Genomic DNA, 22,974 nt, shown 5'->3' with positions numbered 1-22,974 from the left:
TTTGATGTGCATTTCTCTAATAATTAGCAATGTTGAGCATTTTTTCATGTGCCTATTGGCCATCTGTATGTATGCTAAACAAAACTGTTTCTAGCCAGATCCCAAAGTGCTTTAGGAATCTCACGGGGCCTTTATGTAGATGATATGGGGTTAAAGCCCTTTTTCAGATATAACAAGAATGGTGATCCTGGGAGGTGGAGCATGAAGTCACTGAGCACCATTAGCACGGTGATTCTGGGCTCCAAGACGGAGATAAAGATCAGTGTGGCCAGGTCATCAGCTAGAGGCAAAGTGCTAGGGGCGATGAGAGAACGTGATAGTCTGCATATTCTGACTCAGCTGGAGCCCTGGACACAAACCAGAACTCAATCATGACTTCCTGGGAGCCTTGACCCAAGGGTTTATTTTGATTTCTTGGGAAACGGTTAGGAAACTTAAATCTGTTTATATGTACACATGAATGTGAGATTACTCAGGGGTCTAAGGTTACAGATAGTGGCAAATCCCATCCAAAGTACTGACTCAGGGAAATCCACATTTAGAATTCAAAGGATAAAATAGGACATTGTGTTTCAAATCCAGATCACTGGTTTAGCTTGCAATCACAGAGCTGCTCAAGTTGGCCTCAGAGCCCTATAAACAGCCCGGTGCCTGCAGCTCTGCATACTGACCCCTCCTGGGCCTTGCTCCCCACAGGATGAGTCTGTTTCTACCCCTGGCGCTCTGCACCCTGGCCGCGTGCTGTGGGGCTGCACCTCCACCCCAGCCAGACCCCAGCCCCTCGCCTCTCCTCTCCCTTGCCTGCGACAGCTCATATGTGCTGGATATCGCGAACTTCATCCTGCAGGACATCAACAGGGCCCGAAAGGATGGCTACGTGCTGAGCCTCAACCGAGTGAGAGATGCCCGTGAACACAGACAAGAGGTAAGTGGCAGTACCCTCTGGGGCAGGTGTTTGCACAGTTTGGGGAGGCTGGCCAGGGGACGGGAACCCAGAGACACCTGTTGGCAGGTGTTTTCCAAATCGGAAACCCTGCTGAGTACATGTTGCTCTCCTCTGCCAGGGCGCTACAGGCTCTTATTGTTATTAGAGACAAGTGCTAACGGTATCTGCTCAGAAACGTGTGTCCCACCGTTTATAAGAAATCTTCACAAACGTCATAGCCTTTGGTTCGGCCATAAAACAGGGACCTTTTTTGCTGGTCTTTAGGGGTTTCTGCTTCATGTGGGTTGTGCATTTCTCCTCCCCTTCCCACAGGCTGGTCTGGGGTCTCTGTTCTATTTCACGCTGGACGTGTTAGAGACTGGCTGCCATGTGCTCAGCAGGAGGTCGTGGAAGAATTGTGGGGTGAGGATCTTACATGAATCGGTAAGTACTTGTGTCCAGGAGCTCGAGGGGGGATAACTAGGTGTTCTCTGTCTACAGGATGAAGATGGTTCAATGTGTACCATCTTTAAATGTCCCTCTTTAAAATATCTTTGGCGGGGTGCCTATGTGGTTATTCCAATTCTACAGACAAAATAGAGTTTAATCAGAGGGGTGTCTGAGGCTCCCACTGGGGTCATGACACCAGAATTGAAAAGTTGCCCCCAAATTATTTCCTACCTCCAAGACCTTTCTATAGGCTCTGAGCTAGTGTTTAAATTGAGAAAAAAAGATCTGAGGTGTAGTGCTCTGGAAGTGTGTCTAAGGAAAACTGTAGAAGTAATGGAGGGGGAACTTTAAAATTTGTTTTATTTTGCTTTAGTTTGTTTCACTGAACACTGATATGAGATTTGAGGCTGGGGACAGGGAGGGCTATGGTATGAGAGCTCTCAGAGGTGCCATGGAAGGATTTCCTGGAATCATAGAACCTAAAGGGAGTCAGAATTGATCCTATTAAAGATGACCATAGAAGAGGCTTGAAAATAACATAGTCAGTTTTCATTTGGTTCTCAATTATCCTGAGGTTATTTTCATTAATTTATATGAAATTTTATGAGTACAGGAGTGTGATACAGGTGTTTAGAAGTGAACTATTTGACCAAGATATCTTTTTCTAATCATTTAACCAAATTTGTCAAACTGCGCCTACCTGGTTTTGAAAAGCAAATAGTCTATTTACCGTATTGTGAATTACATTTGTTAAGGTGACACTAGCTGCTATAACACATACACTAAAAAGCGTATACTGATTGCAAAATGATAGAAGTTGATTCCCATTCACATAAAGTTCAAAATAGAAATTCTTGATCTGGAAGGGGCTTTCCTCCAGGAGTGATTTGGAGACCCAGGTACCTTCCATGTTGTGGCTCTAGACTCTCCTGCCTTCAGCTCGTGGCTTCTGTGGTCACCATGCTCATCTGCATCAAGCTATGGAAAGGGAAAGAGCACGGAGGACAGATAGCACATGGGAGAGCTTTATGGGCTAGACCTGGAAGTGGTTACACATCACTTCTGCTCACCTCGCTGTGGTTAGAACTCAGTTACACACAGTCTCATCTAAGCAGGAAGGAGGCTGGGAAGAAGTCAAGCTGTGTCTCAGGAGAAGGTTAAACTGTTTAATGATCAGCTGGCAGTTTCCCCACCCAAAACTACTAAAATTGACCTTAAGTTTCTTGTTCTTTAAAAATGAAATGTCCAGGGCTTCCCTGGTGGCGCAGTGGTTGAGAGTCCGCCTGCCGATGCAGGGGACGGGGGTTCATGCCCCTGTCTGAGAGGATCCCACATGCCGCGGAGCGGCTGGGCCCATGAGCCATGGCCACTGAGCCTGCGCATCCGGAGCCTGTGCTCCACAACGGGGGAGGCCACAGCATTGAGAGGCCCGCGTACCACAAAAAAAAAAAAAAAATGTCCAATTTCATTCTGGGGTATTTAAAAGTCTTAGCTCATTCCACTGCGTCATAAAATGTATTTGTTGGTTCCAGGTTTATGGTCCATGCAAAGCAATATTTTACATTAATAAGGCAAGAAGAATTTTCTATTTACCTGCTTATAATTGTACTCTTCGCCCAGGTAAGAGATCACTTTGATTTTGTGCATTTTAATAATAGATGGAAAAAGAGCATTTAACTACACTATGCTATAGTGTATAGGGTTCCTCCCATCCTTACTTCCTATTCATTCCAAAGCCAAGTTCTTCATATATCCAACACTTGCACTGCTCCTCTTCCCACAATTAATCTTCCTAAATAACCTGCAGTAGCTCTGTATTGTGTCCTACATCAAATCCTAAATTTTCAGTCTGACATAAATGGCATAATCTCTTTGACTGGTCCCCAGGCTTCCTTTCTAGCTATTTCTGCCTTACTTCCTTGACTATACCAACTCTGCCCTCCATTCAACTGGATTGCTCACTATTTTCTGAATACACATCACACTTTCCAATCTCTGCATCTTGTTTGTTCTTCTCCCTCTGCTGAGGATGCCCTCCACTGATAACCTCTGCCCTTGGAACTCATAAGTATTCTTTAAAGATCATTGTCAATGCTGCTTCCTCCACCATGTTCTCTATTCAAGAAACTCCCCCTCCCCTCAAAAAACAAACAAAAAGTGGTGCTTTCCTATTCTACAACCCTATACAACTTTAACCTAACCATTCATGGAGTACAGACCATGCACTGCCTTGATTTGGGGTCTTCTGTCTTATATTGTGTAGAACGTTTTATCCCTTCTTCCTCTCTGCTTCAACTCTCCCCCAGTTCCTATCAAGTGTAAGGAGTCTGTAATATCATTGAATAAATTAATAAATACATGCATTCATTCTGGGTCTCTCTTTGAAAAGCAAGCATCCATGGCATGGGAAAATAGGATATGGCTACTCATCAAACTATTGTGTGTGTGTGACTCCCCTGGGAGATCTTGTTCAAGTGCAGATTCTGATTCCATAGGTCTGGGGCAGGGCCTGAGGTTCTGCATTTCTAACAAGCTCTAGGTGATAATAATGCCGTTGGTTCCTTTGAGAGACAGGGCAACAGATCTAAACCTTCCTGGTTGTGAAGATGAGACTCGCCTAAATTAGAGGACAACAACCAATAAAACGGATCAGGTCTTAAATGGAAGTCCTAGGTACCTGAGGTATGGGAGGTCAGGAAATGACATGTGGGGATGGCGCCAGGAGTGACAGCTGTGGGTGTAACTTCCCCACAAAATGCCCAAATACATCCAAATAAACACACAGTTGATCAAAGCAATGTGCTTGCTTTGTCAAAACAACTTCTAGACAAGTTTCCTAGCCTGACTTTTATACAAGTTTTGCCACCCCCAGCTCCTCCCAATCAGACATTCTAGCTGTACCATTAGTGTGATTATCCTATCCAGTCATACAGTGATTTGATCAACTTTTATTTTCCAGGTCACTTGCATTTTCTAACCAAAGAGGGTGTGCTTCCACCTTCTGTGTGTCATTCACTCACTCATTCATTCAGCAGGTATTTACTAAGCACCAACCATGCATTAGACATTATGTTAGGTGTTGGCAACTAAAAGGTAAATAAAACATGACGGTAATGAAATCCCAACTCAGTCTGCTTTACAGAGGCAATAATGGTGGAAGATATTGAACTAATTAAGAAAATGTTTTTATACCAATATACAGTTGACCCTTGAACAACATGGGTTTGAACTAACTATCATGGTCCACTCATACGTGGATTTTTTTTTCACTAAATACATACTGTAATATTACACTATATGCAGTTGGTTGAATCTGTGGATGCAGAACTGTGGATACGGAGGGCTGAATGTAAAGTTAATCTGGGATTTTTGGCTGTGTGGAGGGTCAGCACCCCTAACCGCGTGTTGTTCAAGGGTCAACTGTACTATATTATGTGTTTTTTAACTAAATTCCTAGGGTAAAAAAAATTGTGTAAGGTGAAAAAATATTGCTTTGTTTCCTTTTAAATTATGAAAGTAATACACACTCATTGCAGAAAACTCTGCAGAAAGCTAACTTTCTTTCTAAATAATGCTTTTCCACTCCATCCTTGACAAAGCTGAGCATTATCTTTTTTTCTTTCAATCTCTGCTTCTGTTGTGATCATATGATTTATAGGATTATGTATCATTAAGGAGTTTTATTTTTAAACTTGCTCCCTTTGGCATCAACAGTTTCTCGAAGGGAGATAAGCATGATGTGCCCTGACTGCCCCAGCTCCAGCCCCTATGATTTGTCAGACCCCAGGTTCCTGGAAACTGCTACTGAGTCTCTTGCAAGATACAACAATAAGAGCCCCTCGAAGCAGTATGATCTCGTCAAAATCACCAAGACTTCTAGTCAGGTGAGGCTGAAAGGCCAGTTACAACAATATGTCTCATAACTGTTGCTATTGCTATCGAGGCCCTCTTTTTGATTAGAACCCTAAGAGCCTTTGCTTCATTCCCTACCTTTGGTAACCCTGATGCACATTCAATCATGTTTTAGTTTCTGAGTCATTCCATGGGATTTCCATTAGAGTTGTGTGATATGATTTTACTTCATTGCCCTGAAGGCAAGAAGGGAAATGGACTCATAGTCTCCCTGGGTTATTCTACTTAAGTTCACTATTTACTACCACATTCCCGTATCTGGTTGACCTTGGACCACTTAGCAAGTCAACTTCTATTCTGTGTTTTAAGTACAGGAGTGGATGTTGAGTTTTATGGGTTAGGGGAAATGTTCATTTGTACCTGAATTATGTTGATATGTATCATATGGAGAAAAGCTAATTTAAAAACAAATTTACATGAGGAAAAATAAGCTCACCCAGGGGAAGGTTTTTAGAGCCCATTTAAATCCTTAAGAAGGGAAGAAAAGTATGGTGATTATGTTTTCTAAACAACAAAATCATAATACATGGTTTGATCATGGTGGGGATTACAGGGACAAAAAGAGACCTGTGTTGACAATGACTCTGGGAACGTATGGTTTCTGTAAATATAATGTTGCCAAACCTGAGTCATTTCTCCACTTGAGAAGGTTTGATTTTTATTTCTCACCTCTTGTCTCCTACCAGTGGGTGTTTGGCCCCGCCTACTTTGTAGAATATTTAATCAAAGAGTCATGTACCAAGTCCCAGGCTAGCAGCTGTGCACTTCAGCCCCCTAACCCTGTGGTGAGTATTGTTGAATGTCTTCATAATTTAAGCTTTGTGCTCACAGATCATCTATATATATTTATTGAGCATAAATTATACATGAAGTGTTGTAATGCATGAGATACTTTTCTTCCCCTTAAGGAGCAACTGACTAGGTAGAGATGGCCCAGATACAATAATATTTGATTGTAAATGCAGTTTTCATCAGCAGTGTGATGCCTTTGCAAAAAATGATCATAGGAGGCTATAAAAATATAGACAAATCTTCTCAGTGGTTGGTGGTAGTCCTGCTTTTATCCAAACAGACCTAGTTACATTTGGAATACAGCATGGTGTTCCATTCCTTGGACCTCTCTTTAAGAAGGACAAAGTGAAACAGGGCTTCTTTCAAAGAATGCAGCCAAGATGGGGAGGGTGCCCTGAAACTATCTGAAGCACACCTAGTAGGAATGTCAATTGGCAAAATGTATTGTAGCACAATTAGGAAAAATGCAAGCTTTTTCCCCCCCTTATTCACTTAGTTATAATAAAATTTTATTAAGATATAATTCACACACCATAAAATTCACCCTTTTAAGGTGTACAAGTCAGTATTTTTTAGTCTATTAATAGAGTTGTGGTGTCATCACCACTATCTAATTTTAGAATATTTTCATCAGCCCCAAAAGAAACTCCACGTCCATTAGCAGTCATTCCCTTTCCCTCTCACCCATGCTCCCGGAAGCCACTAATCTACTTACTGACTCTATGACTACATTTTTTGAACATTTTATGTAATGGAATCACACTGTATGTGGCCTTTTGTGTCTGGCTTCTCTCACTTAGCAAAATGTTTTTAAGGGTTATCCTTGTTCAGCATTGATGTATCAGTGCTTCATTTCTTTTAATGGCCAAATAATATTTCATTGCATGGATATGCCATGTATTGTTTATCCATTCAACAGTTGATTGATGTTTGAGTTGTTTCCTCATTTGAGATGTTATGAATAGTACTACTATGAACATTTGTGTATAAGTTTTTTTCTTTTGGCTTGCGGGATCTTAGTTCCCCAACCAAGGGTTGAACCTAGGCCCATGGCAGTGAAAGCACCGAGTCCTAACCACTGGATGGCCAGGGAATTCCCTGTGTATAAGTTTTTATGTATACATATGTTTTCATTTCTTTTGAGTACATACCTTAGAGTGGGACTGCTGGGTCATATGAGAATTCTATGTTTAACCTTTCAACTAACTGCAAACTGTTTTCCAAAGTGATGGTACCAGTTTCATAATCCCATCAGCAATGTGTGAGGGTTTCAATTTCTTCATGTTTTTGCCAATGCTTATTATTATGATCTGTCCTTTTTATTATAGTTATATTACTGAATATGAAGCAGTCTCTCATTTTGGTTATATTTGAATTTTCCTAATAGCTAATGATTGAATATCTTTTAATGTGCTTTTTGGCCATTTGTATGTATTCTTTGGAGGAATGTCTATTCAAATCCTTTGTCATTTAAAACTTAGATTATTTATCTTTTTATTGTTGAATTGTAAGAATTCTTTACATATTCTGGATATAATCCCCTTGTCAGATATATGATTTTCAAATATTTTCTCCCATTCTCTGATTTGTCTACTCATTTTCTTGATGATGTTCTTTGAAGTACAGAAATTTTTTTTTTTTTTTTTTTTTTTGCGGTACGCGGGCCTCTCACTGCTGTGGCCTCTCCCGCTGCGGAGCACAGGCTCCGGACGCGCAGGCTCAGCGGCCATGGCCCACGGGCCCAGCCGCTCCGCGGCATATGGGATCCTCCCGTACCGGGGCACGAACCCGTATCCCCTGCATCGGCAGGCGGACTCTCAACCACTGCACCACCAGGGAGGCCCAGAAATTTTTAATTTTAATGAAATCTTCCTTATATTTTTTCTTTTGTTGAATGTGCTTTTTGTGTCATATCTAAGAATCCATTACCTAATCCAAGATCACTAAGATTTACTCCTCTGTATTCCTCTAAGAGTTTTATAGTTTTAGCTTTAGGTCTCTGACCCTTTTTTTTTTTTGGCCACACTGCATGGCATGTGAGATTTTAGTTGCATGTGGGATCTTAGCTCCCCGACCAGTGATCAAACCCCTGTCCCTGCATTGGAAGCACAGAGTCTTATCCACTGGACAGCCAGGGAAGTCCCCTCTGACCCACTTTTGAGTTAATTTTTGTATATGATATGAGGTAGGAGGTTCAATTTCATTCTTCTGCTTGTGAATCTCCAGTTGTCCCAGCACCATTGGTTGAAAAGGCTATTATTTCCCCCATTTAATTGTATTGACATACTTTCTGAAGATCAACTGACTATAAATGTAAGAGTTGTTTTTTTTTTTGGTATGCGGGCCTCTCACTGTTGTGGCCTCTCCCGTTGCGGAGCACAGGCTCTGGACATGCAGGCTCAGCGGCCATGTCTCACGGGCCTAGCCGCTCCGCAGCATGTGGGATCTTCCTGGACCAGGGCACGAACCCGTGTCCCCTGCATCGGCAGGTGGACTCTCAACCACTGCGCCACCAGGGAAGCCCTTTTTTTTGAATTGTATTTTATTTATTTTTTTATACAGCAGGTTCTTATTAGTCATCAATTTTACACACATCAGTGTATACATGTCAATCCCAATCTCCCAATTCATCACACCACCACCACACCCCCTGCCACGTTCCCCCCTTGGTGTCCATACGTTTGTTTTCTACATTTGTGTCTCAATTTCTGCTCTGCAAACCAGTTCATCTGTACCATTTTTCTAACTCCATATATATGCATTAATATACGATATTTGTTTTTCTCTTTCTGTTTTTCTTTTACTTCACTCTGTATGACAGTCTCTAGATCCATCCACGTCTCAACAAAAGACCCAATTTCGTTCCTTTTTATGGCTGAGTAATATTCCATTGTATATATGTACCACATCTTCTTTATCCATTTGTCTGTCAATGGGCATTTAGGTTGCTTCCATGACCTGACTATTGTAAGTAGTGCTGCAATGAACATTGGGGTGCATGTGTCTTTTTGAATTATGGTTTTCTCTGGGTATATGCCCAGTAGTGGGATTGGTAGATCATATGGTAATTCTATTTTCAGTTTTTTAAGGAACCTCCATACTGTTCTCCATAGTGGCTGTATCAATTTACATTCCGACCAACCAGGCAAGAGGGTTCCCTTTTCTCCACACCCTCTCCAGCATTTGTTGTTTGTACATTTTCTGATGATGCCCATTCTAACTGGTGTGAGGTGATACCTCACTGTAGTTTTGATTTGCATTTCTGTAATAATTAGTGATGTTGAGCAGCTTTTCATGTGCTTCTTGGCCATCTGTATGTCTTCTTTGGAGAGATGTCTTTTTAGGCCCTCTGCCCATTTTTGGATTGGGTTGTTTGTTTTTTTAATATTGAGCTGCATGAGCTGTTTATATATTTTGGAGATTAATCCTTTGTCCGTTGATTCATTTGCAAATATTTTCTCCCATTCTGAGGGTTGTCTTTTCATCTTGTTTATGGTTTCATTTGCTGTGCAAAAGCTTTTAAGTTTCACTAGGTCCCATTTGTTTATTTTTGCTTTTATTTCCATTACTCTAGGATGTGGATCAAAAAAGACCTTGCTGTGATTTATGTCAAAGAGTGTTCTTCCTATGTTTTCCTCTAAGAGTTTATAGTGTCCGGTCTTACATTTACGTCTTGAATCCATTTTGAGTTTATTTTTGTGTATGGTGTTAGGGAGTGTTCTAATTTCATTCTTTTACATGTAGCTGTCCAGTTTTCCCAGCACCACTTATTGAAAAGACTGTCTTTTCTCCATTGTATATCCTTGTCTCCTTTGTCATAGATTAGCTGACCATAGGTACGTGGGTTTATCTCTGGGCTTTCTATCTTGTTCCATTGATCTATATTTCTGTTTTTGTGCCAGTACCATATTGTCTTGATTACTTTAGCTTTGTAGTATAGTCTGAAGTCAGGGAGGCTGATTCCTCCAGCTCCGCTTTTTTTGCTCAAGACTGCTTTGGCTATTCGGGATCTTTTGTGTCTCCATACAAATTTTAAGATTTTTTGTTCTACTTCTGTAAAAAATGCCATTGGTAATTTGATAGGGATTGCATTGAATCTGTAGATTGCTTTGGGTAGTATAGTCATTTTCACAATATTGATTCTTCTAATCCAAGAACATGGTGTATCTCTCCATCTGTTGGTATCATCTTTAATTTCTTTCATCAGTAGACATAGTTTTCTGCCTAGGTAGGAAACTTTTGTCTTTTGTCTCCCTAGGTATGTTTATTCTTAGATATTTTATTCTTTTTGTTTCAATGGTAAATGGGAGTGTTTCCTTATTTTTTCTTTCAGATTTTTCATCATTAGTGTATAGGAATGCAAGAGATTTCTGTGCATTAATTTTGTTTCCTGCAACTTTACCAAATTCATTGATTAGCTCTAGTAGTTTTCTGGTGGCATCCTTAGGATTCTCTATGTACAGTATCATGTCATCTGCAAACAGTGACAGTTTTACTTCTTCTTTTCAATTTGTATTCCTTTTATTTCTTTTTCTTCTCAATTGCCATGGCTAGAACTTCCAAAACTATGTTGAATAATAGTGGTGAGAGTGGACATCCTTGTCTTGTTCCTGATTTTAGAGGAAATGCTTTCAGTTTTTCACCATTGAGAATGATGTTTCCTGTGGGTCTGTCGTATATGGCCTTTATTATGTTGAGGTAGGTTCCCTCTATACCCACTTTCTTGAGAGTTTTTATCATAAATCGGTGTTGAATTTTGTCAGAAGCTTTTTCTGCATCTATTGAGATGATCATATGGTTTTTATTCTTCAGTTTGTTAATATGGTGTATCACATCGATTGATTTGCATATATTGAATGATCCTTGCATTCCTGGGATGAATCACACTTGATCATGGTGTATGATCCTTTTAATGTGTTGTTGGATCCTGTTTGCTAGTATTTTGTTGAGGATTTTTTGCATCTATATTCATCAGTGATATTGGTCTGTAATTTTCTTTTTTTGTAGTATCTTTCTCTGGTTTTAGTGTCAGGGTGATGGTGGCCTCATAGAATGAATTTGGGAGTGTTCCTTCCTCTGCAATTTTTTGGAAGAGTTTGAGTAGGATGGGTGTTAGCTCTTCTCTAAATGTTTGATAAAATTCACCTGTGGGAAAAAAAATTCACCTGTGAAGCCATCTGGTCCTGGACTTTTGTTTGTTGGAAGATTTTAAATCACAGTTTCAATTTCATTACTTGTGATTGGTCTGTTCATATTTTCTATTTCTTCCTGATTCAGTCTTGGGAGGTTATACCTCTCTAAGAATTTGTCCAGTTCTTCCAGGTTGTCCATTTTATTGGCATAGAGTTGCTTGTAGTAGTCTCTTAGGATGCTTTGTATTTCTGCGGTGTCTGTTGTAACTTCTCTTTTTTCATTTTTAATTTTATTGATTTGAGTCCTCTCCCTCTTTTTCTTGATGAGTCTGGCTAATGGTTTATCAATTTTGTTTATCTTCTCAAAGAACCAGCTTTTAGTGTTATTGATCTTTGCAATTGTTTTCTTTGTTTTTATTTCATTTATTTCTGCTCTTATCTTTATGATTTCTTTCCTTCTGCTAACTTTGGGTTTTGTTTGTTCTTCTTTCTCTAGTTCCTTTAGGTGTAAGGTTAGATTGTTTATCTGAGATTTTTCTTGTTTCTTGAGGTAGGCTTGTATAGCTATAAACTTCCCTCTTAGAATTGCTTTTGCTGCATCCCATAGGTTTTGGATCATTGTGTTTTCATTGTCATTTGTCTCTAGGTATTTTTTGATTTCCTCTTTGATTTCTTCAGTGATCTCTTGGTTATTTAGTAATGTATTGTTTAACCTCCATGTGTTTGTGTTTTTTACATTCTTTTCCCTGTAATTCATTTCTAATCTCATAGTGTTGAGGTCAGAAATGATGCTTGGTATGATTTCAATTTTCTTAAATTCACTGAGGCTTCATTTGTGAACCAAGATGTGATCTATCCTGGAGAATATTCCGTGCTCACTTGAGAAGAAAGTGTAATCTGCTGTTTTTGGATGGAATGTCCTATAAATATCAATTAAATCTATCTGGTCTATTGTGTCATTTAAAGCTTGTGTTTCCTTATTAATTTTCTGTTTGGATGATCAGTCCATTGGTGTAAGTGAGGTGTTAAAGTGCCCCACTATTATTGTGTTACTGTCGATTTCCTCTTTTAGAGCTGGTAGCAGTTGCCTTATGTATTGAGGTGCTCCTATGTTGGGTGCATATATATTTATAATTGTTATATCTTCTTCTTGGATTGATCCCTTGATCATTATGTAGTGTCCTTCCTTGTCTCTTGTAACATTCTTTTTTTTAAAGTCTATTTTATCTGATATGAGTATTGCTACTCCAGCTTTATTTTGATTTCCATTTGCATGGAATATCTTTTTCCATCCCCTCACTTTCAGTCTGTATGTGTCCCTAGGTCTGAAGTGGGTCTCTTATAGACAGCATATATATGGGTCTTGTTTTTGTATCCATTCAGTAAGCCTGTGTCTTTTGGTTAGAGCATTTAATCCATTCACGTTTAAGGTAATTAGTGATATGTATGTTCCTATGACCATTTTCTTAATTGTTTTGGGTTTGTTTTTGTAGGTACTTTTCTTCTCTTGTGTTTCCCACTTAGAGAAGTTCCTTTAGCATTTGTTGTAGAGCTGGTTTGGTGGTGCTGAATTCTCTTAGCTTTTGCTTGTCTGTAAAGCTTTTGATTCCTCCATTGAATCTGAATGAGATCCTTGCTGGGTAGAGTAATTTTGGTTGTATCTTCTTCCGTTTCATCACTTTAAGTATATCATTCCACTCCCTTCTGGCTTGTAGAGTTACTGGTGAGAAATCAGCTGTTATCCTTATGGGAGTTCCCTGGTATGTTATTTGTCATTTTTCCCTTGCTGCTTTCAATAATTTTTCTTTGTCTTTAATTTTTGCCAATTTGATTATTATGCGTCTTGGTGTGTTTCTCCTTGGGTTTATCCTGTATGGGACTCTTGGCGCTTCTTGGACTTGGGTGGCTATTTCCTTTCCTGTGTTAGGGAAGTTTTCAACTACAATCTTCAAATGTTTTCTCTGGTACTTTCTCTCTCTCTTCTCCTTCTGGGACACCTATAATGCAAATGTTGTTGTGTTTAATGTTGTCCCAGAGGTCTCTTAGTCTGTCTTCATTTCTTTTCATTCTTTTTTCTTTATTCTGATCTGCAGCAGTGAATTCCACCATTCTGTCTTCTAGGTCACTTATCCATTCTTCTGCCTCAGTTATTCTGCTATTGATTCCTTCTAGTGTATTTTGCATTTCAGTTATTGTATTGTTCATCTCTGTGTGTTTGTTCTTTAATTCTTCTAGGTCTTTGTTAAGCATTTCTTGCATCTTCTCAATTTTTGCCTCCATTGTTTTTCTGAGGTCCTGGATCATCTTCACTATCATTATTCTGAATTCTTTTTCTGGAAGGTTGCCTACCTCCCCTTCATTTAGTTGTTTTTCTGGGGTTTTATCTTGTTCCTTCATCTGGTACATAGTCTTCTGCCTTTTCATCTTGTCTATCTTTCTGTGAATGTGGTTTTTATTCCACAGGCTGCAAGATTGTAGTTCTTCTTGCTTCTGCTGTCTGCTCTCTCTGTAAGGGTTTATTTTTGTACCTTCAATTTTATTCCATTGATCTGCATATCTATTCTTATACCAGTACCACACTATCTCCAGTATTATAGTTTTGTAGTAAATTTTGAATTGAGAAGTCTGAGCCCTCCTATTTTGTTTTACCTATTTAAGATTGTTTTGGGTATTTTGGATTCTTTGCATTTTCATAATAAACCAACTTTAGAATCAGCTTGTCAGTTTCTATCTTTAAAAAGCAGGAAATTTGATAGGGATTTCATTGAATCTGTAGACCAATGTATATAGTAAGTACTGTCATCTTAAAAATAGTAATTCTTCCAGCCCATGAATATGGAATGTCTTTCCATTTGTTTAGGACCTATTTAATTTCTTTCAACAATGCTTTGTAGTCTTCAGTGTCCAAAACTTTCACTTTCTTGTATAGCTAAGTATTTTATCCTCTTTGATGCTGATATAATGTATTTGTCTTCTCAATTTTATTTTTGGATTGTTCATTGCAAATATATAGAAGTATAATTGATTTTCATATTTTGATCTTGTATCCTGTAACCTCGTTGAACTCATTTTTAGAGTTCTAATAGTTTTCTGGTAGAGTCCTTAGGACTTTCTGTATACAAGATCGTCTTCTACAAATAGTTTTAGTTCTTCCTTTCCAATCTAAATGACTTCTAATTCTTACCTAATTTTCTTGACTAGAACTTCCAGTACAATGCTGTATAGAGATGGGGAGAGCAGACATCCTTATCTTATTCCTGATTTTAGGAGGAAAGCATTCAGTATTTCATCATTTAATATGATGGTAACTGTAGGCTTTTCATAGCTGCTTTTTTTATCAAGTTGAGAAAGTTCCCGTCTAGTCCTACTAGTTTGTTGAATGTTTTTATCAAAAAAACAGTGTTAGAGTTAGTCTCATGCCTTTTCTGTGTTAATGAGATAATCGTTTGGTTTTCTTTTTCTCCTTTAATCTATTAATATTGTACATAACAATGATTTTTTTACATCAAAACAGACTTGTGCTTTGGGGATTAATCACAGTTGATCGTGGTGTATAACCCCATTTATATGTTTCTGAATTCAGAGTTTTTAAAAACTTTATTTATTTATTTTTGGTTGTGTTGGGTCTTTGTTGCTGCATGCGGGCTTTCTCTAGCTGCAGCGAGCAGGGGATACTCTTTGTTGCAGTGCACGGGCTTCTCATTGCAGTGGCTTCTCTTGTTGTGAAGCATGGGCTCTAGGCATGTGGGCTTCAGTAGTTGTGGCTCGTGGGCTCTAGAGCGCAGGCTTAGTAGTTGTGGTGCACGGGCTTAGTTGCTCTGTAGCATGTGGGATCTTCCCAGACCAGGACTCGAGCCCATGTCCCCTGCACTGGCAGCCGGATTCTTAACCACTGCGCCACCAGGGAAGTCCTGAATTCAGTTCGCCAGTGGTTGTTTTTTTCTTTTAAAGATTTTTAATCTCATATTTATAAGAGACATTGGTCTGTAGTTTTTCTGTGTCATATCTGCCTGATTTTCATATGAGTTTAATATTGGCTTCATAGAATGAATTGGGAAATTTTCCCTCCTCTTCTGTTTTATTTTGGAAGAATTTGTGAAAGGTTGATATTCATTCTTCTTTAAATATTTGGTAGAATTCCCCAGTGAAGCCATCTGGGCCTGAGCTTTCCTTTGTCGGAAGATTATTTGATTAATAATTCAATCTCTTTACTTGTTGTAAGTCTATTCAGGTTTTATATTTCTTCTTGAGTAAGTTTTGGTAGTTCATATCTCCCTAGGAATTTGTCTATTTCATCTAAGTTATCCAATTTTCCAACATACACTTGTTCATAGTATTCCATTTTTATTTCTGAAAGATTAGAAGTGATGTACCCTATTTAATTCCAATTTTAGTAGTTTGAGTCATTTTTTCTTAGTCTATCTAAAGCTTTGCCAATTTTATTAAGTTTTTCAAAAAAGAATCAACTTTCAGTTTCATTTTTTTCTCTGTTCTTTTTTTGTTATCTAGTTCATTTGCTTCCTGTCTACTCTTTATAGTAACCTTCTTTTTGCTTGCTTTGGGCTTAGTTTATTTTTCTTTTTCTAGCTTTTTAAGGTAGAAGTTTAGGTTATTGATTTACAATCTTTATTCGCTTTTAACATAAGCATTTACATCTACAGATTTCCTTCTAAGAAACGATTGAGCTGCATCTCACAAGTTATACATGTTGTTTTTGTTTCCATTCATCTCCAAATATTTTCTAATTTTCCTTGTGATTTCTTCTTTGGCCAATTGGTTATTTAAGAGTGTTATTTAATGTCGACATATTTGTGAAAATTCCAATTTCCTTCTGTTATTCATGTCTAATTTCATCCCATTGTGGTTGGGGAATGTACTCTGTGTGATCTCAATTCTTTTAAATGTATTGAAGCTTGTTTTATGGTTTAACATAAGGTATATCCTAGAGAAATTTCCATGTACACTTGAGTAGAATGTGTATTCTGCTGTTGTTAGGTAAAGCATTCTGTAATTGTCTGTTAGGTTTAATTTGTTTATCGTGTTGTTCAAGACTTCTGTTTCTTTGTTGATGTTCTGCATACTTGTTTTACCCATTATTGAAAATGAGGTTTCCAACTATTATTGTTGAATTATCTATGTCTTTCTTGAATTCTGTCAGGCTTTGCCTATGTACCTTGGGGCTCTATTTTTTTTTATTAGTTTCTGCTTTATAACAAAGTGAATCAGTCATACATATACATCTGTTCCCACATCCCTTCCCTCATGCATCTCCCTCCCTCCCACCCTCCCCATCCCACCCCTCCAGGCAGTCACAAAGCACCGAGCTGATCTCCCCGTGCTCTGCGGCTGCTTCCCACTGTCTATCTACCTTACGTTTGGTAGTGTATATATGTCCATGCCTCTCTTTCGCTTTGTCACAGCTTACCCTTCCCACTCCCCATATCCTCAAGTCCATTCTCAAGTAGGTCTGTGTCTTTACTCCCGTTTTACTCCTAGGTTCTTCATGACATTTTTTTTAATTCCATATATATGTGTTAGCATACGGTATTTGTCTTTCTCTTTCTGACTTACTTCACTCTGTATGACAGACTCTAGGTCTATCCACCTCATTACAAATAGCTCAGTTTCGTTTCTTTTTATGGCTGAGTAATATTCCATTGTATATATGTGCCACATCTTCTTTATCCATTCATCCGATGATGGACACTTAGGTTGTTTCCAGCTCCGGGCTATTGTGAATAGAGCTGCAATGAACATTTTGGTACATGTCTCTTTTTGAATTATGGTTTTCTCAGGGTATATGCCTAGTAGTGGGATTGCTGGGTCATATGGTAGTTCTATTTGTAGTTTTTTAAGGAACCTCCATACTGTTCTCCATAGTGGCTGTACCAATTCACATTCCCACCAGCAGTGCAAGAGTGTTCCCTTTTCTCCACACCCTCTCCAGCATTTATTGTTTCTAGATTTCTTGATGATGGCCATTCTGACTGGTGTGAGATGATATCTCATTGTAGTTTTGATTTGCATTTCTCTAATGATTAATGATGTTGAGCATTCTTTCATGTGTTTGTTGGCAGTCTGTATATCTTCTTTGGAGAAATGCCTATTTAAGTCTTCTGCCCATTTTTGGATTGGGTTGTTTGTTTTTTTGCTATTGAGCTGCATGAGCTGTTTATAAAATTTGGAGATTAATCCTTTGTCAGTTGCTTCATTTGCAAATATTTTCTCCCATTCTGAGGGTTGTCTTTTGGTCTTGTTTATGGTTTCCTTTGCTGTGCAAAAGCTTTGAAGTTTCATTAGGTCCCATTTGTTTATCTTTGTTTTTATTTCCATTTCTCTAGGAGGTGGGTCCAAAAGGATCTTGCTGTGATTTATGTCATAGAGTGTTCTGCCTATGTTTCCCTCTAAGAGTTTGATAGTTTCTGGCCTTACATTTAGGTCTTTAATCCATTTTGAGCTTATTTTTGTGTATGGTGTTAGGGAATGATCTAATCTCATACTTTTACATGTCCCTGTCCAGTTTTCCCAGCACCACTTATTGAAGAGGCTGTCCTTTCTCCACTGTACATTCCTGCCTCCTTTATCAAAGATAAGTTGACCATATGTGCGTGGGTTTATCTCTGGGCTTTCTATCCTGTTCCATTGATCTATCTTTCTGTTTTTGTGCCAGTACCACACTGTCTTGATTACTGTAACTTTGTAGTATAGTCTGAAGTCAGGGAGCCTGATTCCTCCAGCTCCGTTTTTCTTTCTCAAGATTGCTTTGGCTATTCGGGGTCTTTTGTTTTTCCAAACCAATTTTGAAATTTTTTGTTCTAATTCTGTGAAAAATGCCAGTGGTAGTTTGATAGGGATTGCATTGAATCTGTAGATTGCTTTGGGTAGTAGAGTCATTTTCACAATATTGATTCTTCCAATCCAAGAACATGGTATATCTCTCCCTCTATTTGTATCATCTTTAATTTCTTTCATCAGTGTCTTATAATTTTCTGCATACAAGTCTTTTGTCTCCTTAGGTAGGTTTATTCTTAGATATTTTATTCTTTTTGTTGCAATGGTAAATGGGAGTGTTTTCTTGATTTCATTTTCAGGTTTTTCATCATTAGTGTACAGGAATGCCAGAGATTTCTGTGCATCAATTTTGTATCCTGCTACTTTACCAAATTCATTGATCAGCTGTAGTAGTTTTCTGGTAGCATCTTTAGGATTCTCTATGTATAGTATCATGTCATCTGCAAACAGTGACAGCTTTACTTCTTCTTTTCCGATTTGGATTCCTTTTATTTCCTTTTCTTCTCTGATTGCTGTGGCTAAAACTTCCCAAACTAGGTTGAATAAGAGTGGTGAGAGTGGGCAGCCTTGTCTTTTTCCTGATCTTAGTGGAAATGGTTTCAGTTTTTCACCATTGAGGACAATGTTGGCTGTGGGTTTGTCATATATGGCCTTTATTATGTTGAGGAAAGTTCCCTCTATGCCTACTTTCTGCAGGGTTTTTATCATAAATGGGTGTTGAATTTTGTTGAAAGCTTTCTCTGCATCTATTGAGATGATCATATGGTTTTTCTCCTTCAATTTGTTAATATGGTGTATCACATTGATTGATTTGCGTATATTGAAGAATCCTTGCATTCCTGGAATAAACCCCACTTGATCATGGTGTATGATCCTTTTAATGTGCTATTGGATTCTGTTTGCTAGTATTTTGTTGAGGATTTTTGCATCTATGTTCATCAGTGATATTGGCCTGTAGTTTTCTTTCTTTGTGACATCCTTGCCTGGTTTTGGTATCAAGGTGATGGTGGCCTCGTAGAATGAGTTTGGGAGTGTTCCTTCCTCTGAAATTGTTTGGAAGAGTTTGAGAAGGATGGGTGTTAGCTCTTCTCTAAATGCTTGATAGAATTCGCCTGTGAAGCCATCTTGTCCTGGGCTTTTGTTTGTTGGAAGATTTTTAATCACAGTTTCAATTTCAGTGCTTGTGATTGGTCTGTTCATATTTTCTATTTCTTCCTGATTCAGTCTTGGCAGGTTGTGCATTTCTAAGAATTTGTCCATTTCTTCCAGGTTGTCCATTTTATTGGCATAGAGTTGCTTGTAGTAATCTCTGATGATCTTTTGTATTTCTGCAGTGTCAGTTGTTACTTCTCCTTTTTCATTTCTAATTCTATTGATTTGAGTCTTCTCCCTTTTTTTCTTGATGAGTCTGGCTAATGGTTTGTCAATTTTGTTTATCTTCTCAAAGAACCAGCTTTTAGGGCTCTATTATTAGGGGCATTATATTTATAGTTGTGTCTTTCTAATAAATTGAGTCTTTTATCATTATAAAATGTTTTTCCTTGTCTCTAGTAACAATTTTTGTCTTAAAGTAAATTTTGTCTGATATTTGTATAGCCATTGCCAGCTCTTTTTTGTTACTGTTTGCATTGTAAATTTTTTTCCATCTTTTAATTTTCAACCCATGTGTGTCTTTGAATCTGAACTATGTCTCTCAAAAGTGTTTCATAACCAGTCAATTGAATATTAAGTAATAATTGGGAAAATGTCTTCATCATCTTCTGTAGAATCTCCCTTTCTCACTTCTTAATGCCCTCTTGGGCAGATCACATAGCTTTCTGGTTGTATTCAGTAATAAGAGCAATTTCACTTAGATTATTAAGATTCACTTTCAGGTATTAAAAATTCCTTTTAGTCAATTCTGAATTAAAACTTCTATCTCATATCCAATTCAAAGCTTTTTCTTCCCTGTAGCTCAAGCCTGACCTAGAGCTTAGAACCTGCTGTGAGGAAGGAGTCAAGGTCTGTCCTTTCACTCTTTCTCCCCCTCCTGCAATCATTTATTTAACTGTGGCTCTTCCAAATTCCAGGAAGAATGAAAGAGGATTAGAGAAAAGAGTTTAAAGTCTTTTACATAACTGGACCTTCAGTTGTAATTTTCTCTTGGTCTACACTGGCCCTCTGTTTACACTTGAAAAAAATGCATACTCTATGACTCTAAAGTTTCTCTTCTAGGAATTTACCCTAAGGATATATGAAAATAGCTTCAATGTTTAAACATCAAAAATTAGATTCAGGGCTTCCCTGGTGGTGCAATTGTTGAGAGTCCGCCTGCCGATGCAGGGGACACGGGTTTGTGCCCTGGTCCGGGAAGATCCCACATGCCGCGGAGCAGCTAGGCCCTTGAGCCATGGCCACTGAGCCTGCGCATCCGGAGCCTGTGGTCCGCAAGGGGAGAGGCCACAACAGTGAGAGACCTGTGTACCACAAAAAAAAAAAAAAAAAAAAAAAAAAATTAGATTCAATCCAGCTTATAACAAAAGAGAACTTGTTAAATAACACAGAGGAATATTAGCTAGCCATTATAAAGAAAATCATAGAAAACTATTCAGTGTCATAGACAGATTTTCACTATATATTGTTAAATGTCAAAGAGAGTTATAAAATATTATGAAGAGTATAATTCTGTTTTTCTAGAAGAAAAATTATGTATGCATAGGAAGAAATGTTAGAAGAAAAGAAATCAAATCACTGCAGGAAACAGATACCTTTCATGTAGTTACAGGTCTTTTTATTTTCTATTTATCCATATTCTAAATAACTGTTTATTACATTTCTAATAATAAAACAAACTTATTTTATTTTTAAATAAAGAAAAGTTTAAGGAGATGAGAGTAGTCTTGTCTGAGAAGCAAAAACTCAGGTGGAACATACATAAAGAGCTGCTATATGAGAGATGAAAACAAGTTTTCTAGTTGACCCAAGGGTAGAAGTGTGGCCAAGAGATAGACCCAGATTTCTGTGTCTGTTCTATAGACCCAGATTTCTGTGTCTGTTCTATAGACACAGATTTCTGCTCAATACAAAGAATTTTCTAATAGAGTTTGTTCCTCAAGAAATCCTGAGTTTCTCTCATTGGAGGTAATTTAGCCTAGTTTGGGTGATTATTTGGTAGGGATGAGCTAAAGGATTGGCTCAGAGCCTACCTATTACATGGTAGGAGCATGAAAGTGTTGATTGGCTGTGTGTCTATGTAATCAGAAGGCAAGTTGATTTCCATTTATGATCATTGATAATCGTAATATACATGTGACATTGTATTTTCCTTTTTTTAGCCTGTTGGTATTTGCCACAGTTCTCTTAGTGAACAATACTCAGAAAAGTTCGTCTCCGTGACTTGTGACTTCTTTAAATCAGAGGTATTTTTTAGTCTAATTGATTGTCTTTCTGTGAATAAAAGAGCAGATTATTTTAGTTGCCCCTACCCTACCCTCTCCTTTTATTTTCCTAAAATCCATGATCACCACTTTATTCAGGGTGTCCTAAGGCCACATCCACAGGGTAGCTAAAAGAAAGACCTGTCACCCTTTCTTATAGTTACAACATGGACCCCTGTAGCTTGAGTGGCTCAGGCCTCTGAGATATTAAATTCAGTGTCCCAAAGACTCTTACCCTGAACCATAGGTAGAATTTGTTTCCATAGAAATACTGAATCCTTTTTCAGAAGTATTTATTGAGCACTTACCATAAGGTAGCCTGGTGTAGTTGAGAGGGTGGTTGAGACAGGCCACTTGGGTTCCAGTCCTGTTCTGCCACCTACAAGTTGTGTGAACATGGACAATTTCCTACCTCTCTGAGTCTTGGTTGCCTCATCTATAGAATTGGATTGCAATACCTACCTCCTTCAGATCCCCATGAGGATCTGGTTGAAGGGCACTGCCCTGGGCCTGGCACACAATAAACAGTCAATAAAGGTGGCTTATTTTGCCACTACTAGGATTGGGGAGACACCTTACTAGGGACTTTGAACAAGCCATCTTACCTCTCTGGATCATTGTTCAGCTCTGAAATTTGTGAAGCCTACAGTCAAGCTTCTAAAGGTTTGGTTCCCCCTGGCCCTTATCTGTTTTGCTTTTCAACCATTTTTTTATTTAAAAAAATGTTTTGGCCATGTGGCTTGTGGGATCTTAGGTTCCCAACGAGGGGTTGAACCCCAGCCCATGGCAGTGAAAGCCTGGAGTCTTAACTACTAGATGCCAGGGAATTTCCTTTAAGCCCTTTAATCAGAGGCCCATCTAGCTAGTCTCCCTTTGAAAGTTCCATCAGAAAGGCACAGAACAGCATAACCTAGTACCAGGCATGGCAGGGATTTTCTTGGAGGACATTCCCTTATTTGAAAGCATTCTTATTTCAGGCTCCCACCCATAGAGATGAAAACTCTACTGTTAACCAGAGACCTGTGAACCTCTCCAAGGTGGAAGAGCCCCAGAAGAAAAACACATCTCCCACCAACTCATCCGCCAAAGCCGTGCTCAAAGGATCTGTCCAGTACCTTCCTGACTTGGATGACAAGCCTAACGGTTCCCAGGGAATGGGCCTCGTTGAGGCCTTCCCTGTGCAGCTGGATCTAACCACAGATCCCCAAGGAGAACCACTGGATGTATCCTTCCTCTTCCTGGAGCCTATGGAGGAGAAGCTGGTTGTCCTGCCTTTCCCCTCAAAAGAACAACATTCTGCTGAGTGCCCAGGACCAGCTCAAAAGGACAACTCTCTTATTCTCCCACCTTGAGAACCACGTAGATGATTCTGGGGGACATACTGCCCTACAGGAGATGAGAGTCGTTGGGAAAAGGGGGACAGAGAAACAGTTCAAACATAGAGAAGGCTAATAAAGTAATAAAGTATGTCTTTTTGACTTCTCTTGGTCTCATCATGTTGCCCGGAAATGGAGATAAGACTTAACTGTTCACTTGCACACTGGGCTTCATCCCT

At 38.8% G+C, this 22,974-nt stretch overlaps 1 protein-coding gene across 1 annotated transcript; it reads left to right on the top strand.

Annotated features, from left to right (window-relative positions):
• Positions 1-697: 697 nt before the first annotated feature.
• FETUB (fetuin B) lies at positions 698-22,771 on the top strand (the record flags this gene model as incomplete). The annotated part of the gene is made up of 7 exons (XM_079705472.1): positions 698-925; positions 1,259-1,369; positions 2,908-2,995; positions 5,090-5,259; positions 5,974-6,072; positions 21,318-21,401; positions 22,397-22,771. 7 exons carry the CDS (start codon positions 698-700, stop codon positions 22,769-22,771), a joined length of 1,155 nt encoding a protein of 384 aa, XP_079561598.1.
• Positions 22,772-22,974: the final 203 nt, after the last annotated feature.

Source organism: Hyperoodon ampullatus, assembly GCF_949752795.1.
Source record: "Hyperoodon ampullatus genome assembly, chromosome: 5".
NCBI classification, from domain to species: Eukaryota; Metazoa; Chordata; class Mammalia; order Artiodactyla; family Ziphiidae; genus Hyperoodon; species Hyperoodon ampullatus.
Note: the sequence above shows the minus strand (reverse complement) of the source record. Positions and strands in the feature narration are given on the sequence as shown.